Source organism: Salminus brasiliensis, chromosome 18 (assembly GCF_030463535.1).
Source record: "Salminus brasiliensis chromosome 18, fSalBra1.hap2, whole genome shotgun sequence".
In the NCBI taxonomy this organism is placed as follows: Eukaryota; Metazoa; Chordata; class Actinopteri; order Characiformes; family Bryconidae; genus Salminus; species Salminus brasiliensis.
Genome location: NC_132895.1, coordinates 8,527,732 through 8,548,470, shown reverse-complemented (window position 1 = coordinate 8,548,470; position 20,739 = coordinate 8,527,732). Strand labels below are relative to the sequence as shown.

Below are 20,739 nucleotides of genomic sequence, written 5' to 3'. Positions count from 1 at the left end.
GCTTGGTCTTCCAGCCGAAGCCAGTAGTAGCCGAAGCAGTAGATAAACTTGTAGATAAACTATAGTGGGCTTGTTTTGTTTTTTGTTTTTTTTACCCACCTGTTTTCAGAGTGACCTCATCAATCAGTGAGCTCTTACAGCGCCCCCACCCTGTGGCTCTCTTAAATGCACATGGGGGAATGAGCTCGTTTGGCCATGTCCTAGACAGACAGACAGAACAGAAATCTGACACATCAGACAGGTCGTGATTTTGAGATACCATCAACGTTTTCCAAGCCTAGGTCACACAAAATGTGGAATGTAGAAAGATCAGGGCATGTTTTATCCCTTATGCTTGAGTTCTTCAGCACATAAACAGTTAATATAGTGTGGTTGGTGTGGCGCAACAGATAACACCACCACCTACCATTGTGTTACAACAACACCATGTGGGAGACCAGGGTTCGATTCCCGGTCTGGGTGACTATGCTGCGCTACACCAATAAGAGTCCTTGGGCAAGACTCCTAACACTACATTGGCCCACCTCTGTAATACGAGTAACCTTGTAAATCGCTCTGGATAAGAGCATCTGCTAAATGCCGTAAATGTAAATGTATAGTATAGTAAATGTTTCAGGAATGCCATATCTAGGTGTATTCTCTGTAGAGTATAGTCCAGGCAGTGAAATACATCACATAAACACATTCAGTCTGCACTGCACTCAACCAAGTGAGAAGAGCTACAAGAGAAAGGTTTCCTTCGATGAGTGTTTTTCAAATATTAAACACATCAGGAAAAAAAAACACCCTTCATTACCAGCTCTGGTTAGATGTAGGATGATCAGATGGAGGACCGGAGGAACCGAGTCTAACGCTGTGGGAGTTAATTAGTCTAGAACGGTATCACATCTGACATTTAGCACACCAAAATAAAACATTCTCTACAACTGTTCCCAACTGGGATTTCTTCAAAGAGCGCCTTAATCACTAAATTATCACACCATCAGACGCTCGTACCTGGGATCTGAATAAGAGGGATGATTCAGGAGTGTTTACGTTGTCGCTAAATGTTCGTGATACAGATGAAACAGCGTCAGCCTGCCAAAGCATTACTACTCTTAAGTTACTCCTGAGTGAGGCTTAGAGGCCCAGAGAAGATTTCTACACTGTATGTCCTAAAGTTTGTGGACACCCCTTCTAATGAATGCATTCAGCTGCTTTAATGCTCTAAGTTGCACCCATTGCTGACACAGATGTGCAAATGCACGCATGCAGCTTGTCTAGTCCCTGCAGAGAAGTATTGCTAATACAATAGGACCCTCTAGAGCAGATGAACATAAACCTGTTGGCACCATGCTTAATGCCAGGTGTGTGATACTAGATGGGTATAACGCCCCCAACATTGAGCTGTACTTTTGAGCAGTACTTTTGGGCAATGCACAGAAAGCCTTCCTCTCTGCCCAGTAGAGACAGTTACTCCAACAAAAACAGGATAAATTATTTGGAATACCCTTGATTTCAGAAGAAACATGAATGAGCATGTGTCCCAATACTTTTGTCCATATAATGTACATGTCAGTCAGTGACAGTAAAGTCAGTATATATGATGTTGTGTGTGTATGTGCATATATACATGCTTACCTCACAGTCAGATCGATCTCCTCCAATTGTAATTTAGCTAGGGGGCTACCCACCTTTAGGACCCCTAAAAGAATTGCCCACAGCCACCAGGTTTATGTAGGCAGATTAAACCGGCTCACAGCACACAGTACACCAAGCTGGACCTGACAAACCTGTGGGTCCAGACACAAACTCAGGGCTCCTTCAGCTCTCCGCTGGACTTCTTTCTCTGTCCACCATTCCACAGTGAATGAGCAGGTGTCCCAATACTTTTGTCCAGATAAGTTATGTGGGCCTTTTAAAATATTGTTTTTATTAATATAACCAATCAACAGAAATATGTAGTAATGTAGGTAATATGCACACTGTTGACTCACCAATGCATTGTTATATCAGTTTGTAATATCACAGATCAGCCATAACATTAGTACCAGGTGAAGCGAGAAACATTGATGATCTTCATCTGCAGTGGCATCTGCCATAGGCTTGGTTATATTAGGCAGCATGTGAACAGTCAGTCCCTAAAGGTGGTGCATTAAAAGCAGGAGAATTGGTCAAGCATAAGAATCTGAGACACTTTGACAGGAACCAAACTGTGATGGCTAGACAACTGGGTCAGAACCTTTTCAACACATCAGGCAGGTCTTGTGGGGTTTTTCTGCTATGCAATGGTCAGTATCTACCAAAATTGGTCCAAGAAAGGACAGTCAGTGAACTGAGACTCACTGATGTGATCCATGGAGGCCCCACCTCACAACTCACAGCACCTAAAGGATCACAAAGGGGGCAGACTCAACATTAGGAAGGCAGTACTAATGTTATGGCTGATCTACTAGCCCTGGTATGCTACTGCATCCATGCAAAAGCATATATATCTCACCCACTAAGCTGAAATCAGCTTGTGGTATGTAGCCCAGGCTCAGGGTGTGTGAGGTAATGAGGTTTCTTGTGGAGAGAATGAGCCACAGACACTGACGAAAACCTAGAGAGCCATTTGTCAACATCAGGCCGTCTGACAGGGGAAGCACAGGGTCAGCAGAGGTCAGAACACGCACCTGTCATTCATCTCAGGAATGAATCCAAGAGTAATACCCTCATCACAATATGGAGTTAGACTAAATAATAATAATAATAATATAATGATACTAAAACTGTGCATTTTTCACCCTTTAAAGGTTTAAAGAAGCTTCACTTGACTTAGAGGTTCCTTAACAATTTTAAATGGTATAATATGTATATTATATATATATATATATATATATATATATATATATATATATATATATATATGTATATTAATATATATGTATATTAATATACATTTTTCTAACAAATGGTTCTTTGAGGGACTAAAGGTGGCTCTCCTGTTCCCAGAAAAAGTCTGCGTAGCACTTCTATCAACCTGGAGGGTTAAAAAATATAGATATGCAGTCCAGATTGTATAGTTATATTAAACTCTGATCAGAACAGGGGCCCATTTTCTCTAACATCTCCTTTCTCTAACATCTCCTTTGTCCAGCTCCTTTTAAACATCTCTCTCTCTTCTGCTTCTCTGCCTATCTCTTCCATTCTAAGGGACATAGAAGATCCCTTTTGCTCAGATGAAGCAGGGATGGATGAGCTATTAAAGAATGGTTCAGTGAAAATGCCATGAAATACTGCTAACTGACTGTGGAAAACTGCTCACTGCCAGTCACATTAGCGTATTTAGCTAAGCTATTCCTTTAAGAGAGTTCGTGCTCCACAGCAGGGACAGCAGGGGGCTAGGACGCTAGGTTCCTAACCTTGTGTTGCGAGGGAGAAAACCAAGCAGACAGAGCATGGCCTAATCCCAGTCACCACACTGCCCCCTCCTGGCCAGGAGAGGATTGGCACAGTGTCCATCGCTCACGCTCTGAATTCCCTGGCTTGTGAATTATTCATGAGGGGTGAGTTTTTAAATCACAGCCAGAAGGCCAGAGTGTCAGAGCGAGTGTATTGTACAGTACAGCAGAGTGGCTCTACCTCAGCCTGATAGAGTGCCGTCTAATCGCCTCTGCAGGAACGCTAGCCGTACGCCACTGCAGGGAAGGGACTCGCTGACAACAGACAGATACCTGCACTCACAGCTCCAATCAGAAAGCTCTGCAGCTCAGTGTTTTCACTACTGCTACAGCACCAAAGGCTCTCCAATAATGACAACACAGGCTGCACAGGCCCTTAAACACACAGCTTTATCTCATTCAAGACAGCAAATGGGTGTTGTAGCCAATATAATGAATGGGCTACTCTGTACAAGGCTTTCACCAAGATATGTGATCAATAGTCCTTAAATAAAGCCTTTAAAATAAATAAATAAGTAAGTTATTGATTTATCGACACATTCCTGTCTACCCCCACACGTGCCAAGCTATACGCTTGCAATGTAAAGACTGCCTGGAGCTTAGAGAAGGCTGTATTGCTTGTTCAATAAAACCCAAGTCATTTGGTGTGCATTAAGTGTTATTACCAAGACCTGTATTAGTGCATAATCGTCAGACCTATTAACAACATTGGCTTCACAAAGGTTCTAGATTGTATCAGATGACTTTTGGCAGTTACGACTAGCTAATAAGTGTTTATTGAGCCACTACTACCTTTGGAGGTCTTCCCCATTAGTTCCATGAACTAACTAGAGGCTAAAAAGTGCTTAGTAAGTGCATTTTCCCAAAGTAGCCCAAAACAAGCAAGCTATCCACCTCATTTTCCTGTAAACAATGAGGATGGACATCTTATTTTCGTAATTGTGCATCTGTCCCGTCAAGCTTTTACAGTATTTGACTGAATCTGAGCACAAAGCACAGCTCTAAATTCACCCTATTACTACTTATTATCAGCCGTCACATCATCAATAAACACCAGCGACCCAGTTTCAGTCCATTCATGCCATAACACTGCCTCCACCATGTTTGATAGATGATGTGGTATGCTTTTGATGGGGGTGGTCAGTTTGTTTACTTTGTGTTAGAACTTCCACTGCTACAGTGAATCCGTTGATCTAGACATACAATGAGTAGTGCAATACGCTCAGTTAGAGGGCGTCACAATAACTGGAAGAAGAAGAGGATTTCGCTTCAACAGCAGTGTTATGAACACAACACCAAAAGATCTGCCTTCCAAATAAGAGGACCTGTCTGTGGTAGAAGTTGAAGGGGCTAAATTTCAAACCACCATTCATACGACTACTCAACACCATAACATTAACATGCACAACTTTTATCCTACTGCTTCAGATACCCAAACCTGAGCATCCCCACATCTCAGCTAAAACACTGAATCCACTCTGCAGGATTTAAAACGTATTAAATTCCGGTTGGTGTTTATTCTCCATTAGCATTTCAGACTCAGCACTAATGTTCAGTTTGACATTCTCCAGTGCCCTTTCTGAACGTGTGCCTGCCGGCGGTGATGAATGAAGCTATAAAACTGGCGCAAAGCTGATGATTCGACTGATCCTGGAGCAGCTGCGAGCCTGCTGAATCGTACGCAGGTACACGCACTAAACAGATGCTTAATAAGGTCGACCATTGTTCCTCCACTGAAAAACAAGCAGGTCTGAGAAATGTGTTCACGGATGCTGACTTAGTGGCCAGAACGGGCTGTAGCCTAGATAGTCGCGAGCACCACAGCTCTAAATATAAATCTAACCAACATATACAGCAAGGCCGAGAGGAGACCATCGTCTGGGCTTCTATTAGAGATATTCTTCCAGTATAGACAAAATAAAATCTACATACTCACATCAGCCATAACATTAACACCATAACAGTATATCTAGTAGAGCTATAGTATCTCTTTAGGAGCACTCTGTAGTTCTGTAATTACAGACTGTAGTCCATCTTTTCTGTGTGGACTTTGTTAGCCTCCTTTCATCCAACAAAGAGCAGGTCTTATTTGGGTGGTGGGTCAATCTGAAGACAAAACTAATGCAGGAAGACCCTCAAACAAGCAGCAACTGAAGGTGTTTACAGTAAGGGGATAGTAGAGCATCTCCAGGGAGGAAACATACTTCAGGCCTTTCTTAACAGCAAAGCATTTGAATCCAAGTAGTAACGCCAATTAATGACAAATCACTGGACTGGTCAATGATTGTCGTGCAGAACCGATTCTTTCAAACTGTCCTCATTTCAGTGAATTCAGAATCCAGTGTAATTTATGCTTAATGCTACTTTAGGAGACATGCTTCAAAAAATGCTAATTTTTTTCAGAGCGCTGACTCTGAATCCTCCAGAACATTCTGAAGAGAAGCGGTACTCTTTAAGAGTAGCCCATCTGTCTGTACAGAATCCTCAATAACGGGGCTCTTCAGATTGCCCCCCCTGAGTTCAGGATGACAGAAACACGGCCTCCTCAGCGGTGTTCTCTGATTGGAGAATGTGTCTTTTTCTCTCTCTTTCTAGCTTTTTCCCCTCTTAGTCATCATCCGAGGGCTTCACCTCCCTCCATAACTCACTGGAGCAAGTCAAGGATACTGATTATCACCATCACTTTCCCCCGCTCTCGCTGGACTGCTGCCGCGTGCAATTTATCAAAATGATAGCATCTCGGGGAGGAAAGCTAAACGCCACTCTGCTCATCAGATCACTCTGCATGCAGAGGACGGACAGACTGGCTGCCTGCTTTGCTGGACTACCCTGGGTTTGCTGAAGCACATCGCACTACCACACTTCTACCTATTCGCACTAATTATGCTAATAGATCTAATTATGGAACTGTCTAATTTGGCTGCTTTGGCACCGTGCCAAATGACGTGTAGTCAGTCCACCTACCTTTTGACCGACACTCATTGGCCATTTTTATCAGAGAGCCATACTATACCCACCATACAGTTGTACTCTGTCCCAAGAACTGATGTTCTTCAGTTAAAGTGTAGAGTTATCAACCCCTCATCACTGGAAAGGGATCTCCACAGGACCACCCCTGACCAGTTATTTTTGGAGGGGTGGTGGACCACTCTCAGACAAGCAGTTGAAACATACAAGTAGAAAAGGAAGGGTTCATGGTCTAAAGCGTACCACATATCATCTTTCAAACATGGCGGAGGCACTGCTATGGCATGGGCATGGTTGGTTGGCTAGCACTTCACAGGACAGGACAGCACTTCACAGTATAGATGGATATAGACGGGCCCAAAACAGACTGTGAAAGAAACCTAAAGGCTTCTAAAGGCAAAGAAATGGAAAGCCATTTTTGAATGGCCAAGTCACCAAGTTACCCAACTGAGCAGCTCTTCTAAAGACACTTCCAGAAGACAAAACTGAGGGCAGAAAGAAACTCAAACAAGCAGCAATCGAAGGCGGCTGCAGTAAAGGCCTGGCAAAGCATCTCAAGGGAGGGCCTTACAGACTTAACACAACCTAGCACTTGACAGATTACCATTCAAGAGGACATTACACCACCTCTTTGCATTCATGAATACTGTTTGGAAATGTAATCAGTAGTTCTTAAGATGTGTTATGATCCAGTAGTTGAATCCAGTTGAATCTAAAAGGCAAAAACATTAGTTTAGAGAATAGCTCTCTGGAACACACCACCCTGAAAAGGAGAGGAAAACCTTATATAAAGGGCAGAGTGTTGTTTTCCTCTTTGCAGCAGCTTAATCCAAATGCGTGGGCTAAACACAGAGCTACAGTGTTGAAAGATGTCAGAGTTGGGGATTCAGAGGTGTGCATGGAGTATACAATGAAAGAAAACAGAAATGTTTCCTCAGGCCACTTCGTCTCCTCACCTACTGGAGAAATACAAATAACCCCTTCAGCTGAAGCACACTGTAGACAGCTAGAGTATAGAGTGTAAAGCAGTGATCAGCAGAACTGCTTGACTTACTTGAAGTGAGTAAAGCTCCAAGTTGGGTCACAGAGTTACAATGTATAGACAAAAGTACTGGGGCACCAAAAGCCCCTTCTCTTACTAATGTGTGTAAAGGCAGACTGCATTGCTATGCATGTTATACACCTGTGGCAATGGGACTGAATTAAACACCTGAATTTGTTGATTATGGTGTGTCCCAATACTTTTGACCATATTGCATCATTTTAACTTAAAACATCATAGTGCTGCTATCAGAAAAAAAATATATAGTAACATTTGTTCTTATTTGTTCAGGAAAGGTCCACTGGAAGACAGATTCGAACAGTTATGTTAGATCTTTAATAAAACATCACAAATCTGCATCATTTATACTTATTAAAACCTCGCTTCACCTATTTTCAGTTGATTTCCCCCTCCCCCTTTCTCACAATTTGGTACTGCCAGTTTACCCACCTGACATCACAGCCCGGGCCACAGTGGTTAGACCGCTGAGTCACTCAGAGCCTCAATTTCTTTATTTTAAATTAGACCTTTGACTGGTCACTAAAAAAAATCAGATCATGGACTCATGACCGGACACACCTGCAGGATTTTCTGGTCGAGAGCAGAATTACGGGAAGTAGCCCAGGCCCTGAAGTAGCAAAGCATACATACAACATTACAGTACCACCACCATGTTTGACAGCTGGTATAAGGTGCTTATTGTGGAAGTATTTATGTTACTCCTGCTTTTTCCTTCAAATTAGTGTGACAAATATGTAAAACAGAAGAAATCAGGAGAGGGCAAAAGTGTAGTGTTGGTAGACATGGCAAGTTGCTCAGTTGGCTAGGTGTTGGAGTTCTCCCCCTATGTTGCTTCCATGTTGTACGCCGGATGGGGTGGAGTCACATGAGGCAGTATGTTTTTAAGGAGACAGTACATGTGCAGAGGTAAGAGTATAATCAGAATTAAAAATATATCTAAACATATAACATGTTTTAAAAGATAACGTTGGTCTGGGGTTGCCCAGTCTCAATTTACAGCGCTGTGTATTATGAAAAAATTGGATCTTTCTGAGCAATCATGGCTTTGCCAATATGGACATTTGGGGTCTAATAAAGATTCCCCTGCGTTTATGCTAAAATTGCAGATGAAAAGAAAAACAGCCAAAGACGTATTTTGTCCAGATAGAGGAGCTCTAAATCTTTTAATATTATCATCAACAGGATTTTTTAATAGTTAAGCACAATGCATACAAGTCTGAAGTGCAAACCATTACAACATCCATTGCTCCTTCGGCCTCAACCACGGTGGAACTGACCACAGACAAGACTTCCCTTGGGTCAAGAAGAATCCTCTTTTACAAAAGAACAAAACAGGAGAATAAGTTATCAATACTGTAAACCACGGCACACAGCAGTCCTCGAAGCCTCTGCAGAGCAGCAAAGGCTTTTCCTACAACAGTCCAAACACATTCTACTTACAGTACTGAGGCATGAAGCCAAGACCTCATGATCGCAATAATGACCTATAGCTGAGCAGTAAGGTGTACCACACACACACACACACACACACACACACACACACACACACACACACACCCCTCCCTGAAGAAACACCCACCCACACCCACACCCACACATTTCACAGCATGTAATTCTACAAACAAAAATAAATAAATAACAGGAGTTCTATCGAATCCTATGTAATGTAGGAGCAGTTACACTATTTGGCAAATAAAAAATGCATCCGAGTGCATATGTGCATGGCATTTGCAGGTATACATTCATTCGATATACAATGTATTGGGAAGCCTTACTTTGTCGCCCAGTATTTAAAACACAAACACGCTCGCACACTCACACACACTCACTCACTCAACGCTCCCCCCTAGCATTTTATCACAGAGTCTGGACGACGCGGTGCTGCGACAAACCTATGTTACAGCGGTGGAGGAGCCTTTGGCGTAAACTGGGATTAGGAAGCTGCCTGATGCTTTCAGAACTTCACCCGTCTACACGTTTCCCCAGTTTGATCAGTTCGCTTCCAGTCAGCTGACGCTAACTCGACTCGTTCCAGGCACAGAGCTTTTTTAATGCATTTTACGAGTTTCTTTCGATGAGTCCGTGTTTATTGTTTTTCTTCTTTTAAAGTCTTCTCAGCCAAGACGTACCTTTTCTTATATTCTGTACCAAGCAGAGACATTAAATAAAAATAAATAGTGGATTGCTTCAGCACTCTTGGCCTGTACCACAGGAAGTGAGATTTCTGTATTGCACCAGTAAAGGAAGAAAGTAGCCAGAGGCATTCGGAGAGAGGAAAAAAAATAAACAGACCACAACAAACATATTTTGTGCTTTTCTTTTTCTTCCAGATGTAACGCTGTTCATGCTGAGACGAGAGGGTCAGTATTCAGTGTCTGAGCCGTCGGCTGGCTCCGTGTTGCGGGACAGCATGTAGTTGTCCATGTCTATGGAGGGGCAGTTGTGGATGGAGTAGCGCAGACGCTCAGCAAGCACTGCCTGGCTGGTGTAGGGAGGCAAACGCAGCTGGAAAAAACACGTCTGGGCAGTGGGAAGCCCGTTCACAGGCTGGAGGGGAAACACAAACAGACAAACCAAATTAATCTGAATTACAGACAATTTACTGGATCTCACAGAAAGCAAAGCCTGAACTACAGGGAGGAAAAACTAAAAGGAAAGCGCTGCAAAAACAGTACGGATGTCAAAGGGCAGAGAATTTACAGAGAATACATGGTGTGTGGTATAATGGGGACAACATGTCCACAAGGTAGGGTTGCAGTAGTATGAAATACATAATCTACAGTACTTGGACAGAAGTATTGGGACACCTGCCAAGTCCTTGTTTCTTCCAAAACCAAGGGTATTAAAAACCGTTTATCCTGTTTTTGTTGAAGTAACTGACTGGAGTACTGTCCAGGAAAGAAGGTTTTCTACTGGATTTTGGAGCATTGCTGTGAGGATTTGATTGCATTCAGTAACATAAACATCAGTGAGGTCAGGATGTTGGAAGATAACCACCCCACCTCATCATTTCACTGTATTTCACTTTTTCCTCACTATATATTGATGCCACTGTTGAACGATTTAGGCATGCAGTTGACATACTGCTCATCAGTGGGGTGCTTCTAAGCTTCTATTACTTGTTAGCTACAGTGCAAAACAAAGCAAGCAAACTTCAGACACCAAATACGTCTCTAGTAATGGTGTTGACAAACATCATCTACAGTAAATGCAGAAGCTCAGTCTTACCCGATCCACTTTGATGATCTGAAACTTTTGCGTGATGTCAGCAGGGTTGGACGGCAGCCTTGAGCGTCCGGAGACGAAGCGCAGGAACAGTACTCTCTCCTCGTTGGTGAATTCCTCGAGGCTTTGCCAAAGCCAAACAATCAGCTGGTGGCTCTCAGCGATGTCGCGGTAGCGCACCACCTTTTTCAACATCTCCACGGAAACCTCAGGGAGGCCGCAAACCAGCTGCTCCAGCTGCCGCGCCGTTAGAAGAGAGAGTAATGGTACGGGGATGATTGAGGACATGCCTTCCCTCACCGCTGCAACCTACACACATACACACACACAAACAAACAGTTTTTCATCGAAATTTTGATTCACATGGTAAATTTAAATGGTACTCATTTGCACAATGCTAATTGGGGGCTACGAGCTTCCATTATTACATTAGTGTTAGGTATATTAGCCTAAACGAAATAAGTATTTTAAGGTACTAAAGATGCCACCAAATTATGTGGAAGCAAGAATTACACTTCCTTACTTATGGGGAGTAGGGAGTTCTTCTCCCATAATGCTGTTTTGATTGTAATTGATAGTTTATATAATAGCATTAAACATCTTCCACTTCCACTGGAAACATTAACAAAGACACTATGCAAGTAATATCAGGGAAACGGTCAGCAGCACATATACTGACTATAGTAAACCTGCATGGCTGTGGTAGAATATCTGCACAATGAAAACCAAACCACATAAAAAATGAGAAATAAAAATCCAACATTTACAGACACAGGCTAAATAACCATTTGTGCTAAATGATAACGTAAGAATGAGATGAAAAAATCCCATATTATATAAAATATATTATATCGATATTTGTCACATAAGGCTGTCTTTCTCATTCTTATTGCTAGGGATGCCATGAACTGCACATTTTTGTGCTAACACACTCCTGACTCCCCTCAGGAAGGTCTTGATTAATTACCCGCTGAGTTAAATGAACTGTACAGGCAGAAGTGAGGAACAGACAAATCTGCAGCATGTGGGATTTTTCAGTATTAGGAGAGAGAAAGCCACTGTCCTGAGCCAGGGTGTTTTGTAGCATGTTGTTGTGATCATGAGGGCTCTACCTGTCTGTCCATCTCGTGCAGTCTGTATTCCAGTGCCCGTTCCACATATTCATTTCGGTTAGTGAAGGTCAGAGGGAGGTTATGCCCACCCGGGACCACAGGCACCAACTTCCCATCAGCGCTGTGGGCCACAAACGAGTCCAGAGGAATCATCTAGAGGTAGAGGTAGAGGTAGAGAGAGAGAGAGAGAGGTAGAGAGAAAGAGAGGTAGAGAGAGAGAGAGAGAGAGAGAGAGAGAGAGAGAGAAATCCATAGATATTTGAATATATGAAGTATTGCTGTTGTGGAAAACTGTGGCAATGTTACGAATTAGGGATGCCCCGATCCGATCCAGTGACTCAAGATCGAGGACGATCCAGGCATTTTTTTTAATGGATCGGGTATCAGTTTTAAATGTTCCGATCCACTTCAGATCCCTAGGTTCACTATAGCAGGGTGCAATCTGCCATCCTCTATGCTCCGTTAATAGATATTAACCTATGGCTGCTACAGGCGTACTTCAATTTTTTTGGAAAGCTTCCCCAGACAGAGTTAATCTGAGACCTTATTCTAGTGAGGAAAACTAAACAGAGCTTTATTTTAACAGTTAGCAACCAAAACAACTCTGCATTCCACCTTAAATGGTGCCGCAGTTTCATTGAGTTCGTTTCAATTGTTGGATTATTTAAGGTGGATTGGAAAGTTTGGGGAAGAGGAAAACTTTAGCTTAGAGTTACGAGAGAGCAGCAGGAAAAGAGTGTTAGGTGCTCTAATTTCTGCCGGTTTTGTCCTTGCTGCCAAAAACCACCCAGTTTGTTGTAGTTCTGTAATGATACGAATATATTTTCCCATTAGATCCATTTGGGAAGATTTAACGTTGACTGCAAAGTTGTAAAGGAACTAGGAGCCGAATGGTCAGGTAGGTCAGTCAGACTGGACAGTAAGATATTTAACACTATAGAGTTTAAAACTGTTTAAAAAGTTGCTCCAAACTCCAAAGCTCCAATGTAGATCAGATTTAGTCTGATTATAGAAACTGGTACTAAAAATAGTGATTTACTGCATGCAGGTGCTGTTGTGGCTAACACAACAGCACCTTGTAGCAGCAGAGCTTCTTAGTTTCAGCTGGACCTGGACTATGGAGCACTGACAGTGGAGTTCTGAAAATATTAGGGGTGTTTTAAAACCTTTGACGGGTAGTGTATAAACTGTAGGAGAGTATCCCAGCCTAATTTAAAAGCCCTTACGGTGCCTCAGGCTCACCACTGTGAAGTTGTCCTCGTTGATGCTGCTGTTGTCTAGGTGCAGGATGCCCTGCAGTGAGCGGTAGGTAAGGAGGTCCACCTCCTCCAGGTCCGCACCCCCCAAAGGAATACAGCACAGCTGCTTCCACACCCAGGGGGCCAGGTGCAGGTCCAGAGGCTTCTTGGTGCGGACAGCTACAGCCATCAGAATGCCCAGGAAACGAAACTGCACCATGTGCTCGTCCGAGACAGCCGCAGGATTCAACAAGAACCTGCCACAGCAAATCACATCACAGGATCACAGAAGAAGCAATTACATTACAGTATCACCAGAAAACAGTGTACACTTTAAATGTACTAATAAAATACTAATTAAAAAACATCAAATACAACTACCCAGAACACAGTGCGTAATTTAAACATAGGGTAAATGAGTTTACTAAATTTGTGTGTGTGTGTGTGCCTGTGTATAATCAATTAAATGTGTATGTCTGCGTAAGTGAATACAGAATCAGAAATACTTTATTAATCCCAGGAGGAAAATTGCAGTTGTTACATTTGCAACCGTTTGTGTAAGAATAAACATAATAATAAAATTTAAAAAAATGTAATAATGTAAAACAAAAACAAAAAAAATAAATGTACATGTTTATAAATTATGTGAATATAATAAAGCAGCAAAGTGGAAGTAACTGTGATCATAAAAATAGAACATGCTGTCTACGGCAGTTCAATTATTGCGCTGCTGAAATTATTGCACAAATGAAAAGTATAATTATTGAGTATTCCACAGATGAACCATAGTGTCACACATTACGTGTGTATGTGTAGAAACTGCACCTGTCTGTATTACTGCCCACATCTGCAGAACTGTTGGGTGTGTGAATGAGCAGATCCACGACTCCAGACTGCAACTCCTGAGAGAGCGAGAGAGAGAGAGGGTAAAAAGCCAGTCCGAAAGAAACATAGAAATTAGTATAATAAACCAACTGCACTGTAAAAATAAATTATCTGTGCTGTCGGGCAAATACCTTGCATCTCCAGAATGGCAGATAAAAAAAACTTCTTAACTTTCAATGGAAGTCAATATGAAAAGATTTCATTTCTGGTCAATTATGTTAACCTTCATCTTTTTTTGCCGTTTTTGTGTGAAAGCGATGACATTTTTCATGTATTACAAGTAAGCAGTCTGCCCCTAACTTCTAATAGTTAATAAGCATAACAATAATGTGTTACATTTTTTCTACTTATTATATGCAGTTCAATAAAGTGTCATTATATCAGTAATCACAGTGAGTTCTGAGAGCGGGGAGAGTCAGACTAACCTGGCACATTTCTGTGATGGTGTCATCAAACACACCTCCTGCGTCATCTGCACCCTCCCCTACCAGCTTCACCTTCCAGGCCCTGGAGGGCAGTCGCAACTCAGTGGGATTCAGATTCACCACCTGCTTAGCAATCTGCACAAAGATGGGCTTGCTGGAGCGCCCCCTGTGGATTGGAGGACCAAGTGAGAAAATTTGATTCATCAAAAAAGGCACTTTATTAACCAACACATTTTATGATCTAATGACGCATGGGCATGTATTTAAAATATTATTGCAGTAAAGTCCATTGAACAAAAAACATTTAGATAAGAAAAGCAAAACAGAACACACGTGCACCCTTACAGCAAACCCAATCAGCAAACCATTAAATAAATAAAATACTTAATAATTAATTGACTTTGTATTTATAATTCAAACAAGAAACATAAGAAGTTGGTCTAAAAACATTGAACATTATTTACCAATACCTTTCTTAGAAATGTCTTACATTTGGTTCTTAAGAAGAGCCCTGACAAAAATCTACATCAGGTTCATGATGTGTTTATAAAGCACAGAACTGTTCACAGCTCTGCTCTTACAATGATGGATCCCATTGTCCTTGTGAGCTGAACATATCCCAAATAAAAAAAAAACACTGGTGGATGTCAGAATCTTCTTGAAAACTGTGCAAGACATTTGTTCTTAAGAATGATTGTTAAATAGAGCCCATTATGAGGAGTGTGAAAATCGGTGCTGAGCAGACTGTACCTAGTGGAGATTCTTTTAACCGTGATCTGTGGCCCGTAAGTCTTGCCCTGGGTCATGGTGCGGCCGATGGAGCGCACCAGGGGCAATGTGTTGACTTTGGGGGACAGCAGTCCTCGGAGCTGACCCTGCACTATGGCAGCTGTGCCCGAACTGTAGCGGGATGCAGGCACCTGGACACAGGCCAAAGAGCACCAGGGTTATGTCCAGCCACTGCATTACACTGATCAATTATTCAGCAGACAGAAAGAGCAGCACTTAACAAGTGCAAACATCCACATGTCTGAAACACTAGAGAGAGTTAAGGGTGGAGGACACAGAGGAAATAAAGCTGAGGTGGTGGAGAGTACTGAGAATAAATTAACACATCCTAAAAAAAAAATCAGGGCAGGTCTGCTCATCTACTCTATAAGATTACGCCTGTCTTTCTTAATGGAATAGTCTGAATAAAAATCCAATAAACATGATCTATCACTGATCCCAGAAGGAGTCAATAAGTCAAGACATGTTCGGTATGTTTGATTCTTTAGTTTAGAATAGGAGACGCTAAGCTAACACTGGATTTTGACTGTCACCAATATTACACCAATATTGTCTTTCAGCCCAATCAAAATGCATCTAAATATTCAGTTGTTTTTCACAGACAAATCAAAGTGGTTCAGAAGATGGTAGGACTTACTTTAGCCTATAACAAACATAAAATAAATATTTAGCTTCACATGTTAATATAAGGTCCATCACTATTATTTTACTAAACATTTATTCTTTACTTGTTTACATAGCTTTTACTTACATTTTTAGAGCAAATTAATGATTATTTGGTAAGTATTTAACAATATGACATTGGTGATGGTCTAAATCCAATGTTTGTTAGCAAAGTGAGTCTAGACTCTCCTATTATAATCTAAAGAAGTGCTCATCACACATCAAATGTGTCTTGGCTGAATGAGTCGTAAAAGTAAAAAAAACAAAAAAAAAACAAATGTTTGCTGATTTTTTTTTCCTTTAATCATTTGTCATATTAAGATTTTTATTTTCAGTAACAAATACTGTAGATTGTGATGTGTTATTTATAAAATATATGGAATAGTATATGTAATAAAGATTACTTTTATTAAATGATAAATAATGTTGTAAAGTTAAATATAAGATTTTATCACCTTTTGAGTTCATATTGTTACTTTCATTATAACATAGTTCTCAAAGTTATACAAACGTCTCTGTTATTATGAAAGTCTATAGCTTTGTCCATCATTCTGTACACATCTATACATATACCATATTACTAGGGTTTTTAAAGTTCACAGTTCAGTGGAAACATTTCACACGGGAGATTAAAAGTGAGTAGGATGTGGACATAAAGTGTCAGTATTAAGCTTAGAACTGGTCTTTCACACCTGATTGCGTGGGTCCAGGTTAAGCAGCCTCCATGATTTGTACATGAGGTCAGAGAAGTGGTACAACACTCTGAGACGTGTGCCCAACGTCTCAGGGCTCCAGTCCTTCAGGGCATTGTACTGAGGGGGGATAGACTGGGGCAGACCCAGCTGTAGGCCTGCAGAACCTGCACACAGAATATAATCAATAAATACATAAGACAGATTTAAAACAGATTTATTATTTTATGATGTATCTGCATTTGTTGCCTCAGATATTAAATTAATTTAAATAAATATCCGATTCAGTGTCAAACAGTTACAGAAAATCTTTATTTCAGTGTTTGTATGTGTGTGTGTGTGTGTGTGTGTGTTTGTGTGTGTGTGTGTGTGTACCTGAAGTCCTTGATGACAAAGATGGTGTCGTCCAAGCAGCACTGTGGCACCGGCCAGCAGAAATCTGTCTGATGTTTTTTCCCTGTAGAGCCGTGACCAGCGTGGGCTCCTTCACTGGACTGGAGTGACCCAGACCCAGCTACAAACACATCATAAAAACCAACCCTGCTATCAGAGCTACACTACATACAAGAGGAGTAAGTTTCAATGTATGTACAGCATGTAACCACGCCCATCCCAACTGGGTTAGGGACCTCAGTCTGAATTCACAAAAGTGACTCTATACAGGTATGTTTCCATGTATACTGTATGCAAGATCATACCTGAGCCTCACAGTTGCAGCCCCATGCATACACGTCTCCGGTGCTGGAGAGAGCGAGGATGTGTTCACAACCCACAGCAATGTCCTCGATGAAGATGCCCTCTAAAGCTGGTACAATCTGTGGCCGATTATGGTTCTTCAGCATGGAGTCAGGAAGCCCTATCAGACGCTCTGAAGAACATACAACAGAACACACAAGCACATTTGTACTCTGCAATACTAAAACAGCAAATGGGTGCTTATATTTAAGAATAAAGGTCATTTTTGGATCAAAATAAGGCAAGCCAGTCGTTAACCATTGCACTTTTTACTTTTTTATAATATACTGCAAGGTGTATTGTAGTTTTAGGATGCTGCAATATGATAATATATCAATCAATATAATAATAATCACCAATAGACACCAATGGTTGTCCAGTGAATGTTAGCAGATGTGTGTAAACATCTGCCTATATTATTTATTTTTAGTTTTTAATTTACTTTCAAAGCATTTACACAGTCAAAGATGCATTTTCTTTATGTGCAATCTTCTTTTTCCTTTGACATACCTTGACCAAATGTGTAAACATGTCCATCTTTAGCCAGCACTACAGAAAAGTGAGTTCCACAGCCCACCTTCTTTATCCCCTTGTTACAGAGCGTCTCCACTTTCTATGAGTCAGAGATTCAGACAGAAGAATGCCCAGAATTCTTATCAGAACAGTACAATAAAAAGAGAAAGGAATAAACACAAAGCATCCAGCAACATTATGTAGCAGTTTGATCTTAAAATAAGCTTCAGAATCATGCTGATGCTCCACTAACTGTAATGGGGAGATTGGCTTCTCAGTCATTGCCACTCTGGGCTGCTTCTGCACTACAACAACAACTTAGGTGGAGCTGCATGAGACCTGTTGCCAGAACTGTGCAACCTCATATTTGGGTAAAATCCTGTAATATTACTCCACTTGCCAACACATATATAAAAAACACAATTCTCATGTAATACTGGCTTAGGAAATGTATATTTATAGAGAAGTGTGTCATTCAGGGTCATAAACCACATAAGCAATTTTATAAAAATTATTATTTCAAACTGAATTTCAAAACTGAAGATGTGAATTTTAGACACTAAACAAGTCTTGGATGAGGCTTGGGGTGGAAACACTGTAAATAATGTTTCCCAAAAGTATTGGTTTAATATTAGGTAATAAGCAGTACCTGAGGATAGCACTTCACTGTACACGGCCCTGTCCCAAGTTTTCCATAATCCCCATCACCGAACGCCCAAAGGGTCATCCCGTCTGAAGACAGCGCCAGAGTGTGGTTAATACCACATGACACCTGAGCACAGAAACAGAGAGAGAGAGAGAATGAACAGACAGTAACACACAGCAGGATAACTAACGATTAATCTAGTTTACACTAGTTTACATTGTGCTCGCTTTTCTGTCCCAGTCTATAATGTAAACAAATTAAAATCATTATTAGGAAATGTAAAATTAAAAATTAAAAAAAAAAAAAAATAATAATAATAATAATAATACATATATTATATATATAATTTAAATATACTGTTTTAGTCAACTGCAAAAATAAAATATAAAATTCTGCTTCTTTGGGTAGTAAGTGTTTAATTCCTCAGTAAAACACTAATATTAGATATCTCCATCACTGTGTTCAATAAACATCTCCAAAGTTCTCCTCTCTCATGGAATCTAGTATTATTTAGAGTTCTCCTCATATCAACACCTGGTTTGGTAAATCAGTGCTTAATGATGGTGAATCAGGTGAGCTGCTGCTGCTGCTGCTAGAGTTGAACACATCCTCTACGCTGTGCTGCTGCTGGCTGGGGGGCATCCAGGAGAAACCTGGAGGAACTGAGCTCTGTTCTTCAGACTAGCTCACAAGATCTCACTACTTTCTTCAGAATGAGAAGCTCTTGTCACTTTTTACTGTATTTATGTTTATCTGCATCTGTTCTAATGAGGTCTAGAGTTTCTACAGTAAATACTCTTATTACTGAGAGAATGGTTTTAAAAGTATGTGACTAGGTGGCTAAATATTCTGCTAAAGAAAGTACAGTACAGTATAGAACAATTATTTAGTATAGAATAATACATTATCCACAGATGTTAAAACGGTTATCAAACTATCTGGTAAAACTTTGTTGACTGAAGGTTAGGCTGAGGAGACGGACTTGGTTTTGAGTTTAATGTTAAAATCCTATAAAAACATAATTACAGCATATCATTTATCATTTTTGCTTGTTGTCAAAAACTGAACAAAACACTGAATAAAACACATTCAACCCCATTTATTATTAAGACGAGCAATATTGCCACTGAAATTAATGCAGAGCATGAGAGCCATCAGTATTCATGCAAACTGCATTTTAATGCAGCGTTCGTCCAGAAGATGATTTTTATTAGCAAATGCAGCTCAGATATGATGAGCCTCATATATTTTTCAAAAACTCTACCAAAGGAGGCTGACATGCCCTTTTCTAATCAGCAAATGTGGAAGTGTTAATAAGTCATTTGTTGTTGCAATATTGCTCTTTGGAATATTGATATCACAGAAGGCTGCAGTATGTAAATCAGCCTTCTAACCAACCACAGTGTTTGCTGTGAGCATCCTGACCAATCACGCTTCCAGATGAGTGTATCTGTGGGTGTTCTGAGGAATCAGTCTTCGTAAAGTATGCTCATTAATTATTAATAACACAGGACACTAGTTTAAAATACTACTATAATAATTACTGGTAATGAAAGCCTAGTAAAAAGGATCATCTTTCTTGCCTGCCCAATGTGGTAGCCTTCTAGTGCTGTGACCCTCTCTGGCACCATCTTGTTCGAGGTTGACCTTTGACCTAGGCGTCCAGAATCGCCACTTCCGAAAGTGAACAGCTTTCCGTCGGCCGTGACCACAGCGGAGTGTTTAAAACCACACGCCAGCTTCAGGAGAGAAGAGAAAAAAAAATGTATAAGCATTGGTTAGCATCCAATCGCACTAATTATGAGTCCAACACTCCAACTCCAATTCCTGATCTTCTAATTTAAGTCGTCTTTACGACGCCAACATTTATTTTTATTTTTTTTTGGAAAATACACGCTTATCCGGCCGAGTGGTCCAGTGGACTAAGGCGCAGTCACTATGATCAGAGGATCACTGGTTCAAATCCCGGTCATGCTGCTAGCCATCGGCAGATGAGGCCATGAGAGAGCACAATTGGCCATGCTTTCTCCAGAGCAGGTAGATGGCGCTCTCTCCCCACATCGCTTTGCTGCGGTGCTGGCCCTCACTGGCTCCTGCATGCTGGTGCTTTAAAGCCGAGTACATAAGGGTTGGGTAATTGGCAGTCCAAATTGGGGAGAAAATGGGTGAAAAATCTCATAAAAACATATGCCTCTCTAATTGAAGAAAATCTTTGGGAGAACCAGGTTTGGTTCTTAGTTATCTCATTTCAATTGTTTATTTACATTTTTATTTATATTTAGTTTTTTACTACAGCTAATGTTATGCTTTGTGCTGATGCTGTACCTATTTATTATTCATTGTTGTATTGATGTGAAGAATTTC

The 20,739-nt window shown here is 40.9% G+C and overlaps 1 protein-coding gene across 8 annotated transcripts in view; it reads right to left on the bottom strand.

Annotated features, from left to right (window-relative positions):
* Nucleotides 1-8,585: 8,585 nt before the first annotated feature.
* Nucleotides 8,586-20,739, bottom strand: part of LOC140539822 (probable E3 ubiquitin-protein ligase HERC1) — an 86,055-nt gene continuing 73,901 nt past the window's right edge. For all 8 annotated transcript variants that reach the window (XM_072662608.1, XM_072662613.1, XM_072662607.1 and 5 more), the window contains exons 71-83: nucleotides 19,959-20,114; nucleotides 18,379-18,501; nucleotides 17,727-17,829; nucleotides 17,180-17,349; nucleotides 16,857-16,995; nucleotides 16,482-16,648; nucleotides 15,088-15,257; nucleotides 14,338-14,503; nucleotides 13,853-13,929; nucleotides 13,032-13,284; nucleotides 11,790-11,942; nucleotides 10,681-10,986; nucleotides 8,586-9,999 (exon numbers count right to left, since the gene is read on the bottom strand). In XM_072662608.1, the coding sequence (XP_072518709.1) occupies nucleotides 9,814-9,999; nucleotides 10,681-10,986; nucleotides 11,790-11,942; nucleotides 13,032-13,284; nucleotides 13,853-13,929; nucleotides 14,338-14,503; nucleotides 15,088-15,257; nucleotides 16,482-16,648; nucleotides 16,857-16,995; nucleotides 17,180-17,349; nucleotides 17,727-17,829; nucleotides 18,379-18,501; nucleotides 19,959-20,114 (2,169 nt within the window). In that variant the 3' untranslated portion in view covers nucleotides 8,586-9,813. The remainder of the gene's footprint in view (nucleotides 10,000-10,680; nucleotides 10,987-11,789; nucleotides 11,943-13,031; nucleotides 13,285-13,852; nucleotides 13,930-14,337; nucleotides 14,504-15,087; nucleotides 15,258-16,481; nucleotides 16,649-16,856; nucleotides 16,996-17,179; nucleotides 17,350-17,726; nucleotides 17,830-18,378; nucleotides 18,502-19,958; nucleotides 20,115-20,739) is intronic.